This window comes from Aegilops tauschii, chromosome 2 (genome assembly GCF_002575655.3).
Source record: "Aegilops tauschii subsp. strangulata cultivar AL8/78 chromosome 2, Aet v6.0, whole genome shotgun sequence".
Classification (NCBI taxonomy): domain Eukaryota; kingdom Viridiplantae; phylum Streptophyta; class Magnoliopsida; order Poales; family Poaceae; genus Aegilops; species Aegilops tauschii.
Window position 1 is genome coordinate 38,126,479 of NC_053036.3, and position 11,525 is coordinate 38,138,003.

Below are 11,525 nucleotides of genomic sequence, written 5' to 3' on the forward strand. Positions count from 1 at the left end.
TGTCACTCCTGCATGTAGTAAAAATTCTTTAAGTATAAAGGAATTACAAAATAAGATTAAGGGGACATAGAAGAGGAGGAATTAAAAAATAAGATTATTGAGCACTGCCAAGTATTTTGTTTTTCCTTTTCTTTTTCCTTTACTTCATCCTTTTCTTTTTCCTTTTCTTCTTCCTTTTCTTTTTCCTTTTCTTCTTCCTTTTCTTCTTCCTTTTCTTCTTCCTTTTCTTCTTCCTTTTCTTCTTCCTTTTCTTATTTTGTTTTTCCTTTTCTTTTGTTTTGTTTTGTTTTTGTTTTGTTTTGTTTTTGTTTTGTTTTGTTTTCTTTTATTTTGTTTTCTTTGTTTTTCTTTGTTTTTCTTTGTTTTGTTTTCTTTGTTTTGTTTTCTTTTGTTTTGTTTTGTTTTCTTTTGTTTTGTTTTCTTTGTTTTTCTTTTTGTTTTGTTTTGTTTTCTTTTGTTTTTCTTTTCTTTTGTTTTGTTTTCTTTGTTTTTCTTTTGTTTTTCTTTGTTTTCTTTTGTTTTTCTTTTGTTTTTGTTTTGTTTTCTTTGTTTTTCTTTCTTTTTCTTTGTTTTGTTTTCTTTGTTTTCTTCTGTTTTTCTTTTGTTTTCTTCTGTTTTTCTTTGGTTTTTGTTTTGTTTTCTTTGTTTTTCTTTTGTTTTCTTCTGTTTTTCTTTTGTTTTTGTTTTGTTTTCTTTGTTTTCTTCTGTTTTTCTTTTGTTTTCTTTGTTTTTCTTCTGTTTTTCTCTTGTTTTTGTTTTGTTTTCTTTGTTTTTCTTTTGTTTTTCTTTGTTTTTCTTTGTTTTGTTTTCTTTGTTTTTCTTTTGTTTTTCTTTGTTTTCTTCTGTTTTTCTTTTGTTTTTGTTTTGTTTTCTTTGTTTTTGTTTTGTTTTGTTTTGTTTTTCTTTTCTTTTGTTTTTCTTTGTTTTCTTCTGTTTTTCTTTTGTTTTTCTTTGTTTTCTTTGTTTTTCTTTTGTTTTTTCCTTCGTTTCTGGCGGCGGCAGCGGGAGGCGGAGGACGGCAGGCGGCGGCGGGAGGCGGAGGACGGCAGGCAGGCGGCGGCGGGCGGCGGGCAGGGGCAGCGGGCGGCGCGTCGGGCGGCGGGCAGGGGCAGGGCAGGCAGGGGCGGCGGCGAGGCGCAGGGGCAGGGCGGGGGAGGCGGGGAGCTCACTGGGGCAGGGCAGGGGCGGCGGCGAGGCGCAGGGGCAGGGGCGGCGGCGGAGCTCACTAGGGCAGGGGCGGCGGCGCGCAGGGCAGGGGAAGTGGGGGGCGGCGGAGCTCACTGGGGCAGGGGCGGCGGCGTCGGGGCAGCGCGTCGGCGTCGATCGGCGTCGGGGCAGCAGCCTGGCGGCGGCGGGTGGCGATCGGCGTCGGGGCAGGGCTTCGGCGTCGAGAGTAGAATGGGAGGTGGCGGAAACTACTAAGTGCTATATATAAACAGAGCTTTAGTCCCGGTTGGGGAGGCGGACCGCGGCTAAAGGTACCCTTTAGTCCCGGTTGGGGACACCAACCGCGACTAAAGGGTACCTTTAGTCGCGATCCGCCTCCCCAACCGGGACTAAAGGGTTTTGGCGCCGCTTTCGTTCCCGCGCAGAAAGAGCCTTTAGTCGCGGTTCATGTCACGAACCGCGACTAAAGGTCCTTTTTCATATAAAATAAAACTAATTCATTTTAAAATCTTAAAAATACAATTATATATCAAAAAAATCAGAAAAATAAAAATAATTCATTTTAAAATCTTAAAAATACAAATAATATATCAAAAAAATCAGAAAAATAAAACTAATTCATTTTAAAATCTTGAAAATACAAATAATATATCAAAAAATCAGAAAAATAAAACTAATTCATTTTAAAATCTTAAAAATATAATTATATATCAAAAAAATCAGAAAAATAAAACTAATTCATTTTAAAATCTTAAAAATACAATTATATATCAAAAAAATCAGAAAAATAAAACTAATTCATTTTAAAATCTTAAAAATACAAATAATATATCAAAAAAATCAGAAAAATAAAACTAATTCATTTTAAAAGCTTGAAAATACAAATAATATATCAAAAAATCAGAAAAATAAAACTAATTCATTTTAAAATCTTAAAAATACAATTATATATCAAAAAAATTAGAAAAATAAAACTAATTCATTTTAAAATCTTAAAAATACAAATAATATATCAAAAAATCAGAAAAATAAAAATAATTCATGACATGTCTGTCTTGTCCTCCACTCCCACGATGTCATGATCCATTCAACAAAGTTTGGTACAATAAATTATTACACATCAATTCTTCCCTTGTGTCCCTGCTTGCTTACGATTGTGCCGTATCCATGGAGCATCCTCATCATTTAACTTAATGCTTGGGTCAGTGTTCACTTTGAAGGGCGGAATTTCACCAAACATATTATAATCTTCTGACATGTCTGTCTTGTCCTCCACTCCCACGATGTTTCTTTTCCCTGAAAGAACAATGTGGCGCTTTGGATCATCGCATGATGTACTGATCGTTTTCTTATCTTTCCATTTCCTCGGTTTGCTACTCATGTCCTTCAAATAAAAAACCTGAGCGACATCTTTGGCAAGGACGAATGGTTCGTCAAGGTAACCAAGATTGTTGAAATCCACCATTGTCATTCCGTATTGCTCGTCCACCTTTACCCCACCTCCTGTTAGCTTGAACCATTTGCACCGGAACAAAGGGACCTTAAAAGAGGGTCCATAGTCAAGTTCCCATATCTCCTCTATGTAACCATAATATGTGACCTTTCGCCCATTCTCGGTTGCTGCATCAAAGCGGACACCACTGTTTTGGTTGGTGCTCTTTTTATCTTGGGCGATGGTGTAAAATGTATTCCCATTTATCTCGTACCCTTGGAAAATCGTTATAGTCAAAGATGGTTTCTTGGCCAACATGTACAGTTGATCTCCAACATCATCATTGTCATTCATTAAATGTTTTCGCAATCAACTGCCGAAAGTCTCCATGTGGGCCTTTCTAATCCAGGATTCAGGCTTCCCCGGGTTGTCCGAGCGTAAAATATTCTTGTGTTGCTTGAAGTACGGAGCCACCAAGCTGGAATTTTGCAGAACTGTGTGGTGTGCTTCAGTCATAGAATGACCGTCCATACATATCGTGGATTTCCTTCCGATCTTGCCTTTTCCACTTAGTCTCCCCTCGTGCCGCGATTGAGGAATACCAATCGGCTTAAGGTCAGGAACATAGTCAATACAGAACTCAATTACCTCCTCATTTCCATAGCCCTTGACGATGCTTCCTTCTGGCCTAGCACGGTTACGAACATATTTCTTTAATACTCCCATGAACCTCTCAAAGGGGAACATATTGTGTAGAAATATAGGACCGAGAATGGAAACCTCTTCGACTAGGTGGAGCAGGAGGTGCGTCATAATATCGAAGAAGGATGGTGGGAACACCAACTCGAAACTGACAAGGCATTGGACCACATCGTTCTGTAACTGTGGTAGATCTTCTGGATTGATTACCTTCTGAGAGATTGCATTGAGGAATGCACATAGCTTCACAATGGCTACTCGAACATTTTCCGGTAGGAGCCCCCTCAAAGCAATCGGAAGCAATTGCGTCATAATCACGTGGCAGTCGTGAGACTTCAGGTTTTGGAACTTTTTCTCCGCCATGTTTATTATTCCCTTTATATTCGACGAGAAGCCAGACGGGACCTTCATACTGCTCAGGCATTCAAAAAAAATGACCTTCTCTTCTTTGGTAAGAGCGTAGCTGGCACGACCTTGAAACCATTCCGGATGCCGGTCATTTGGGTCTTTCAAAAGTTGCTGGTCCTGCCGTGCTTCCTTTGTATCATTTGTCTTCCCATACACGCCCAAGAAGCTTAGCAGGTTCACGCAAATATTCTTCATAACATGCATCACGTCGATTGCAGAGCGGACATCTAGGACTTTCCAATATTCTAGCTCCCAAAATATAGATTTCTTCTTCCACATGGGTGCGTGCCCGTCAACTCCCCGCGGAACTGATTGTCCGCCAGGACCCTTTCCAAAGATGACTTTCAAATCCTTGACCATATCAAATATCTCAGCACCAGTACGTTCCGCAGGCTTCGGCCGGTGATCTGCCTTGCCGTTGAAATGCTTGCCTTTCTTTCTTACGTTATGATTTCGGGGAAGAAATCGACGATGACCCAGGTACACGTTCTTCTTACAATTAACCAAACGTACACTTTCAGTCTCATGTAAGCAGTGCGTGCATGCATTGTATCCCTTATTTGTCTGTCCCGAAAGGTTACTGAGAGCAGGCCAATCGTTGATGGTTACAAAAAGCAACGTTCGTGGGTCAAATTCCTCTCCTTTGTGCTCATCCCAGACACGTACACCAGGTCTGGCCCACAACTGTAAAAGTTCATCAACTAATGGCCTTAGGTACACATCGATGTCGTTCCCGGGTTGCTTTGGACCTTGGATGAGCACTGGCATCATAATGAACTTCCGCTTCATGCACAACCAAGGAGGAAGGTTGTAGATGCATAGAGTCACGGGCCAGGTGCTATGGCTGGAGCTCTGCTCGCCAAAAGGATTCATGCCATCAGTACTTAGACCAAATCTTATGTTCCTTGCGTCAGCTGCAAAATCTTTGAACACCCTGTCGATCTTTCTCCATTGCGTTCCATCAGCGGTGTGTCTCAACTCCCCGTCAGACTTACGGTCCTCTTTGTGCCATCGCAACGACTTGGCATGCTTTTTGTTCCTGAACAGACGCTTCAACCGTGGTATTATAGGAGCCTCTTCCTGGGTTTCTCGTCCTCAACATCGTCACCAGGGTCATCGCCTCTGATCTTATAACGCAATGCAGTGCATACAGGGCATTCATTCAAATTCTCGTATTCACCGCGGTAGAGGATGCAGTCGTTAATGCATGCATGTATCTTCAGAACCTCTAAACCTAGAGGGCAGACAACCTTCTTTGCTTCGTACGTACTGGCGGGCAACTCGTTATTCTTTGAAAACATATTCTTCAACATTTTCAGCAAATTTTCAAATGATGAGTCACCTACACCTTCCTGTGCCTTCCATTTTAGCAAATCCAGTGTGCAGCCCAGCTTTTTCAGACTATTATCGCATCCTGGATACAACGACTTTTTGTGATCCTCTAACATGCGATCCAAATTCTCCCTATCCTTGTCAGTTTCGCAGCGTCTCCGTGCATCAGCAATGGTCCGACCAAGATCATCAGCGGGCTCATCATGTGCCTCTTCTTCACCTTCACCTAACCCTTCCCCACCTTCAGCATCATCCTCCATGAAAGTATCACCGAAATGATCATGATAGTTGTCATCGATATCATCCCCTTCTTCATCTTCTTCCATTCTAACCCCTCTTTCTCCATGCTTGGTCCAACAATTATAGCTTCGCATGAAACCGTGCCGAAGCAGGTGCATGTGAACATCTCTTGAGGAGGAGTAACCCTTCTGATTCTTACAGACAGCACATGGACAGATAATAAAACCTTGCTGCTTGTTCGCATTTGCCACTACGAGGAAATCTTTCAAACCCGTAGTGAACTCGCCGGAGAGTCGGGGACCGTACATCCATTGCCGATTCATCTGCATTATTATTATATAAAGTATATAATTAACCATCATGCATTTGTTAAACTAACTAGCTAGAAATAATACAAATTAAACAATGAACTACACACATGCATATTTTATCAATGACACATGAAAGGTTCAAGTTGCTAACCGCGATCGCGGAGGAAAAATAAATGAGAAAGCTCAAGTGTGGCTCGGACACTTCATATCATGTTTGTTTCAGGCTCTCGGGCATTTCATCGAACACCTTGTGTGCATAGGAGGAACCAAAAGCAAACCCACCACCCCCTTCTGAAATTGTGAAGTGAGCTGAGTGAAGTGAAGTGAGCTGAGTCCTATATATAGGGATGGGCCTTTAGTCCCGGTTGGCCTGGCCAACCGCGACTAAAGGCCTTCGGGGACCTTTAGTCCCGGTTGGCCAGGCCAACCGGGACTAAAGCCCCTCCCGTCCGCCAGCTGGATGGGCCTTTAGTCCCGGTTGGCCAGGCCAACCGGGACTAAAGCCCTCCCGTCCGCCAGCTGTCGACCGAGCGCGCTGGGCCCAGATAGTTGGTCGCGGGTCTCCTCCCGAACCGCGACTAAAGACCCCTTTTGTCGCGGTTCGATTGTTTTGGGGACTAATGGGGGCGTATGGAAGCCTCTTTTTCTACTAGTGGATCTAGGTGTTCCTTGCTGCTTTCAAAAGGCATGGTTTCCTCGCTGGATCCTTTAAACTACTCATATGTGATGGTAGTGGATCTAGTTAGTCTCGCTTAGTCTTTGCATTGTTCTTATTCTTTGTACTGCATGTGACTATCAGACTATGGGACAGTCGGCCATTCTTCACTCTATATTCATCTATAGCAATGCCATCTGATGTGTACCCATTGTTTCAAACATGGTGCATCATGTGTTTATTGTTTCGGGATTTAGGTTCTATGTTTTTTTTGGTATGAATTGACAAATTAATAAAAAAGAAATCATCATGTACATTCCTACACACTAAACGAGCACATCATGAAGACACAATATACTTGTGATGTTTGTACGATGGATGTGCCTTTTCCTTTTGATTTTTGTTGTTATGTACATCTTTTGATTTTGCTATCTTTGAATCTTTCATTTACCGAACCTACCAAAGTGCTCCACACAATCCGATGGGAAATATATTTGTCACTTTAACATCAACGTCATCATGCATGAGGACACGGCTAGCCTTCTTGTGTGTGTGTGTGGGTGTGGGGCGGGGGGGGGGGGGGGGGTCATCGTGTGGCACAGAAATAATTGAAACCAACATAGATGGTTTATACATGAGTTGTGGGAGTTTGGATTGACATCAGATAAATGTACCGAGTTGGTAGGTTGGAGTGTCTTAGACAAGATCACATATATTCCGTTGAAACAACAAGTTGTTGTCCAGGAGTAATGTGAAAAATGAGTAAACTCTTGTTCATGAGCATGAACCAACAACATAGGGAAAAGTGGTAATATAAAGGTCGCTGATTAATGGAGCCTTGAGGATTACCAACAAACATCGTCAGCAATATACAAAGTCAAACTCATATAAAAAATTAACTACACTAAAAAAATAAAAACAATTCGTGGTTTTTTTCCAATTAGAGAACAAAGATGCTCAACTATAAATTTTATTTGCATCGATATTTGTGACACCGAGGCTTTGTTCATTGACTTACTAATGAATATGTACACTACTATACTACATAATACATCTCAGTTTATTATGGTCCTTGTACGATTGTGTTCCACATAAGAGAAACATCCATACGTCATATGCACCCAGATTTAGTGACGTACACAATTATAGTTGACAAAATAGATGCTCAAATTTTCCTCATGGCCGACAAGATCCATCCTTCCCGCCGTTTCAATCTGTGACGTGTGTTCATGGCTGCTTCCAAATGCACAGTTGTGTCTCTCTAAGCGTTGAAATTATATATAATGGTTAGTGGATCTAGGCAAACTAGCTTAACTAGTCTATGCATTGGTCCTATTCTTTATAGTAGATGTGACCATTTGAGCTATTCTCTGGATTCTGTTTTAATGAAAGTAACAACTGATGTGTGTAGATGCTTATTCCTCGGATACTCTGGAATGAGAGAAATGCATGTTGCTTTCACAATGTTCTTTCCATGCCACTTCCATAGCCGCCATGATCAAGAGCGAGGCCGCTATTTCAGGAATCGCTGGGGAAAAACACTTGAGCTATATACCACACCTCATGGGAGTAGGCTTGTTGTTGGGCCATATGACATGTCTGTTGGCTGTAAATTGTAAACCTCCTCTTAACTAATGTGATGAGGCCAAACTTTTGTCTCCATTAAAAAATAGTAGCTGTGCATTTTCTAATTTTATATGTATACTGTCCATTTTCTGAAACCGGTTTATTATGTTTGTTCCTTGTTGATGGATAAGAGTGCCAAATTATGTTTTTGAATGGCCAAATTAATAAAATTGAGACCATATCATAAAAAATAGTACTTTCTTAGGTAGTCATCTTCAGTTGAATACATCATGAATATATTTCCTTTAACTACGCATTTTGCATGTTATCTCTTTGTATTCTGCATGTTATCTCCTGTTGTTTCGTATCTCAACCTTTTGCCTTTTTGTCCTCAGAGGTCATTTGGATCTTAGTGAAATGTAACATCAATTCTACTAGTGATAGCAACATCTCCAAGCTCATGTTGAGGTAACTGTGTATCCTGCAGAAACATGCTTTGATGTGAAGTTTATGTATTCCTGAAGGATGCTCATGCAACATGTATTACCTTATTAATTTCATTTATATTATCTACAATACTTGAAGTGCATGTTCATATAAACACTTCTGACTTTTTTTTTTGTTTACATATGCGGGTAAAACAATATAATTACTCGGTTCTGATAGAATATAATCATCTTGGCAGTTAATAGTACTATCTCACGAGTATATTCCATATTTGCCCTCATGTCGTGACTTTGCGATTTTCTTACATCATTTAGCTTGCCATATTTTGCTTGTTAGTTGTGAGTTTATGACAACTTTTTCCTTACTCTATTAATTTCTGCAAACTGAGAAGCAGCGCCCACTTTTAGGTTGACGTGGCAGTACACATATTCATTGGTGGCATATCATGTCAAAGTCTATGAGTTGTGTCAAATCTTGGTGAACATTGTTCAGCCAGCTGCACTGCACTGCTCCTATACTACGTACTCCCTTAAGTACAGGTTGTCCACCCTGACATCTACCACGTCATTTGACTTGTTGGTTTGATTTGCCAGTTTGAGAAAAATAACAATATGTATTGATAAAAGCCATGGTCAGAAAGTTCCAAGTAATTATGAGATATAATGTGGCAGGATTTTAAATGGGACAATGGGGGTTACAAATTTACAGATATGGGGTAGAAAATGATGTACGCCCATTGATTTTACACGGGAACCAGTTGATATTACTCTCACTCCCATGTATATATATTCAATTAGTATTGTTCTTGTTCGGTAGACAAGCTGCATGGGGCACATGTGGGACGCCTCATCACCCTTAAAACACAGGAGTGTGATATGTTTTCAAGGTATCTAAGTTATCTTTACTATTAAAATTATGATACATACATCATTTGCTGTCTTAACAGTTACCCATCACGTTCAGACTTATTAAGTGTTCATATATTTCATTTTATTTCTTTGATTATAGACTGGAACATTCACGAAATGAAAACGGATGGTATATATATAGTAGTAACATACAGTAACATATAATGCATAGTCCCATGGAGATGCACTAGCTAGTACATTTAATCCAAGCAATGTGCCTTTATTTAGGCCCCTTAATACATGAAACAAAAACATAATAAAAGGGAATAGATAGCGATGATGCCGACGTGAAACATTAGAGGCTGCAAACCATCTTTGTACTTAGCTAGTTATAAAAAATTAAGGGTGTGCGTCACCACTCCCAGATCCACCACCTTGACCACCACCGCTCCCGCCATTTTGAGCGCTGCCTTTGCCGCCACCATTTCCATCGGATTTAGCATTCAGATAACTAGGTCCTCTAGAAACTCCGTCTGCCTTACCAGAGCCAGAGGCAATGCCGCTGCCGACACCATGACCGCTTGATCCATCGCGGTCTCCAGCTTGTCCCCCACCGCCACCACCACCATTCGCGGCACTGCTAGAATATCCACCGAAATCATAATGAGACCCTTTGTTATACGTACCGGAGCTCATGCCCGAGCCAGATCCTTCGCCGTATCCCGAACCACCATATTGGCTGCTGCCGCCTCCGTCTCCACCGCCAACAATGCTTGCACGGACTCCACCATCTCCACTCTCGGCAGACCCAACACCGTTCCCTGACCCCGAGCCGCCGCCAGTCACATACCCACCGCCCCGTCCCTCCCCTCCCATGCTGGTCTCTGCTGCACTAGAGTATCTGGCCACTCTTGCAGCACTGGCTAATCCAATGCTCAAAATAACAAAGACCCCAAGAGCTGCGAGTTTGGTGCCCACCATTGTGAGACGTCTGTGTAAATGTGATGAGTTTTAAGAGAAGGATTGCAAGGGTACTTATAGTGGTTAAGGCCGTGTAATGGCTCTAATATCTTAGTAATATCACGTACGTCCGTGGTGTGGAGGTAGCAAGGAGAAGGCTTTAAAAAGGTACAGTGGCCGATGGAGCTTAAGTAGCGTTTAGTTGACTATACCACATGCAAGTAACGATGCGATCTGCAACTTCTAAGTCCTTCTTCCTTCCTCTTTAGATGCCATCTTACCAAGAAGACTTCAGGGTTCAGCTCGATCATCTCATGTGCTTCGCCTTTGTTCAATGCAACATATGTAAGCTTAGGACGTCATCTGGATCGCGCTTCACTTGCGTAACCAAAGAGCAGTTAACTTAATTACTCACCCCGTTTCAAAATTATTGTTGTGGTTTCATTTCAAATTTGAAATAAAACTATGACAATAGTTTTGGGATGGAGGGAGTACTTGCTACCACGTATTCATGATTTCTCTGACACCTAAGATTTATTCTTACAAATTTCTACTGTTTCAGTATGTCCATTATGCTCCACGAACAAGTATAGTACGAGGTCAACTGACTGGCTAGTTTTTCCACAAACATGTTAAATATGATCAACTATAGTAGGCACACATTGAGTTTTTTTGTCTACCAAATACTCGAGCAATATCGAGTTTCATTTTTGGGTTCAAAATGGCATCTCCCACAACTAAGTTGGCCAAATGGCCTCGGCCAAAATAATATGCACCTCCACCCCCTAGGGGTTAGGTGTCGCTGTAATTGGCACCTTGGCAGGGGTGTGTAGGTAAAAAAAATCATTTTTAAAATGAAAAAAATCATAATTGAATTCATTGGGTTCACTATGTGGTAAAAGTAAGTTTAATTTAGTAAAACCAAGACACTTATTTTGGATCGGAAAGAGCACTAAAGTACCAATTATAAAAGGGATATGGCCAAGTTCATTGGGTTCATCTGAACCCAACCTGTATACAGCTCACTTTGTCCCTTCGCCTTGGGGGTGTGGGGGTGGCACGAAGGTCAGCCGCCGCCACCTGGCTAGTTAACATGTCCAACAGTCGACACAGAGTTTAGGATATTAGAAGAGCTACTATGCATGTCATGCAACTCTTCCATTTCTTAGTTGTTTTGTTTCATTTTTTTACCTCAACTCATTGTTTTGGCTTATTTATTTATTTTGTTTCTTTTATTTTTGCTGGTTTTCTCTTTCGTTGGTATTTCTAACATCAACTCACTTGGTGCTTGATATTCCTAACAAGATTTATAAATTATTTTGATTAGTGTTATTATTAGGATTCTTATTTTTGTTCTCAGCCCTCATATTTTCCTTTCTTTTAGTTGATATCTTCTTGAATTTTATTTGTCTTATCTTTGATATTCCTAACACGAACTCACGTCATGGTGTTGTTATTTA

General features: G+C 40.9%; 1 protein-coding gene across 1 annotated transcript; it reads right to left on the minus strand.

The window, feature by feature from the left end:
- Positions 1-9,184: 9,184 nt before the first annotated feature.
- LOC109752594 (uncharacterized) lies at positions 9,185-10,086 on the minus strand. Its single transcript, XM_020311493.3, has one exon. The coding sequence runs from the start codon at positions 10,084-10,086 to the stop codon at positions 9,505-9,507; it is 582 nt and encodes a 193-aa protein (XP_020167082.1). The 3' UTR covers positions 9,185-9,504.
- Between the last annotated feature and the right edge of the window lie 1,439 nt (positions 10,087-11,525).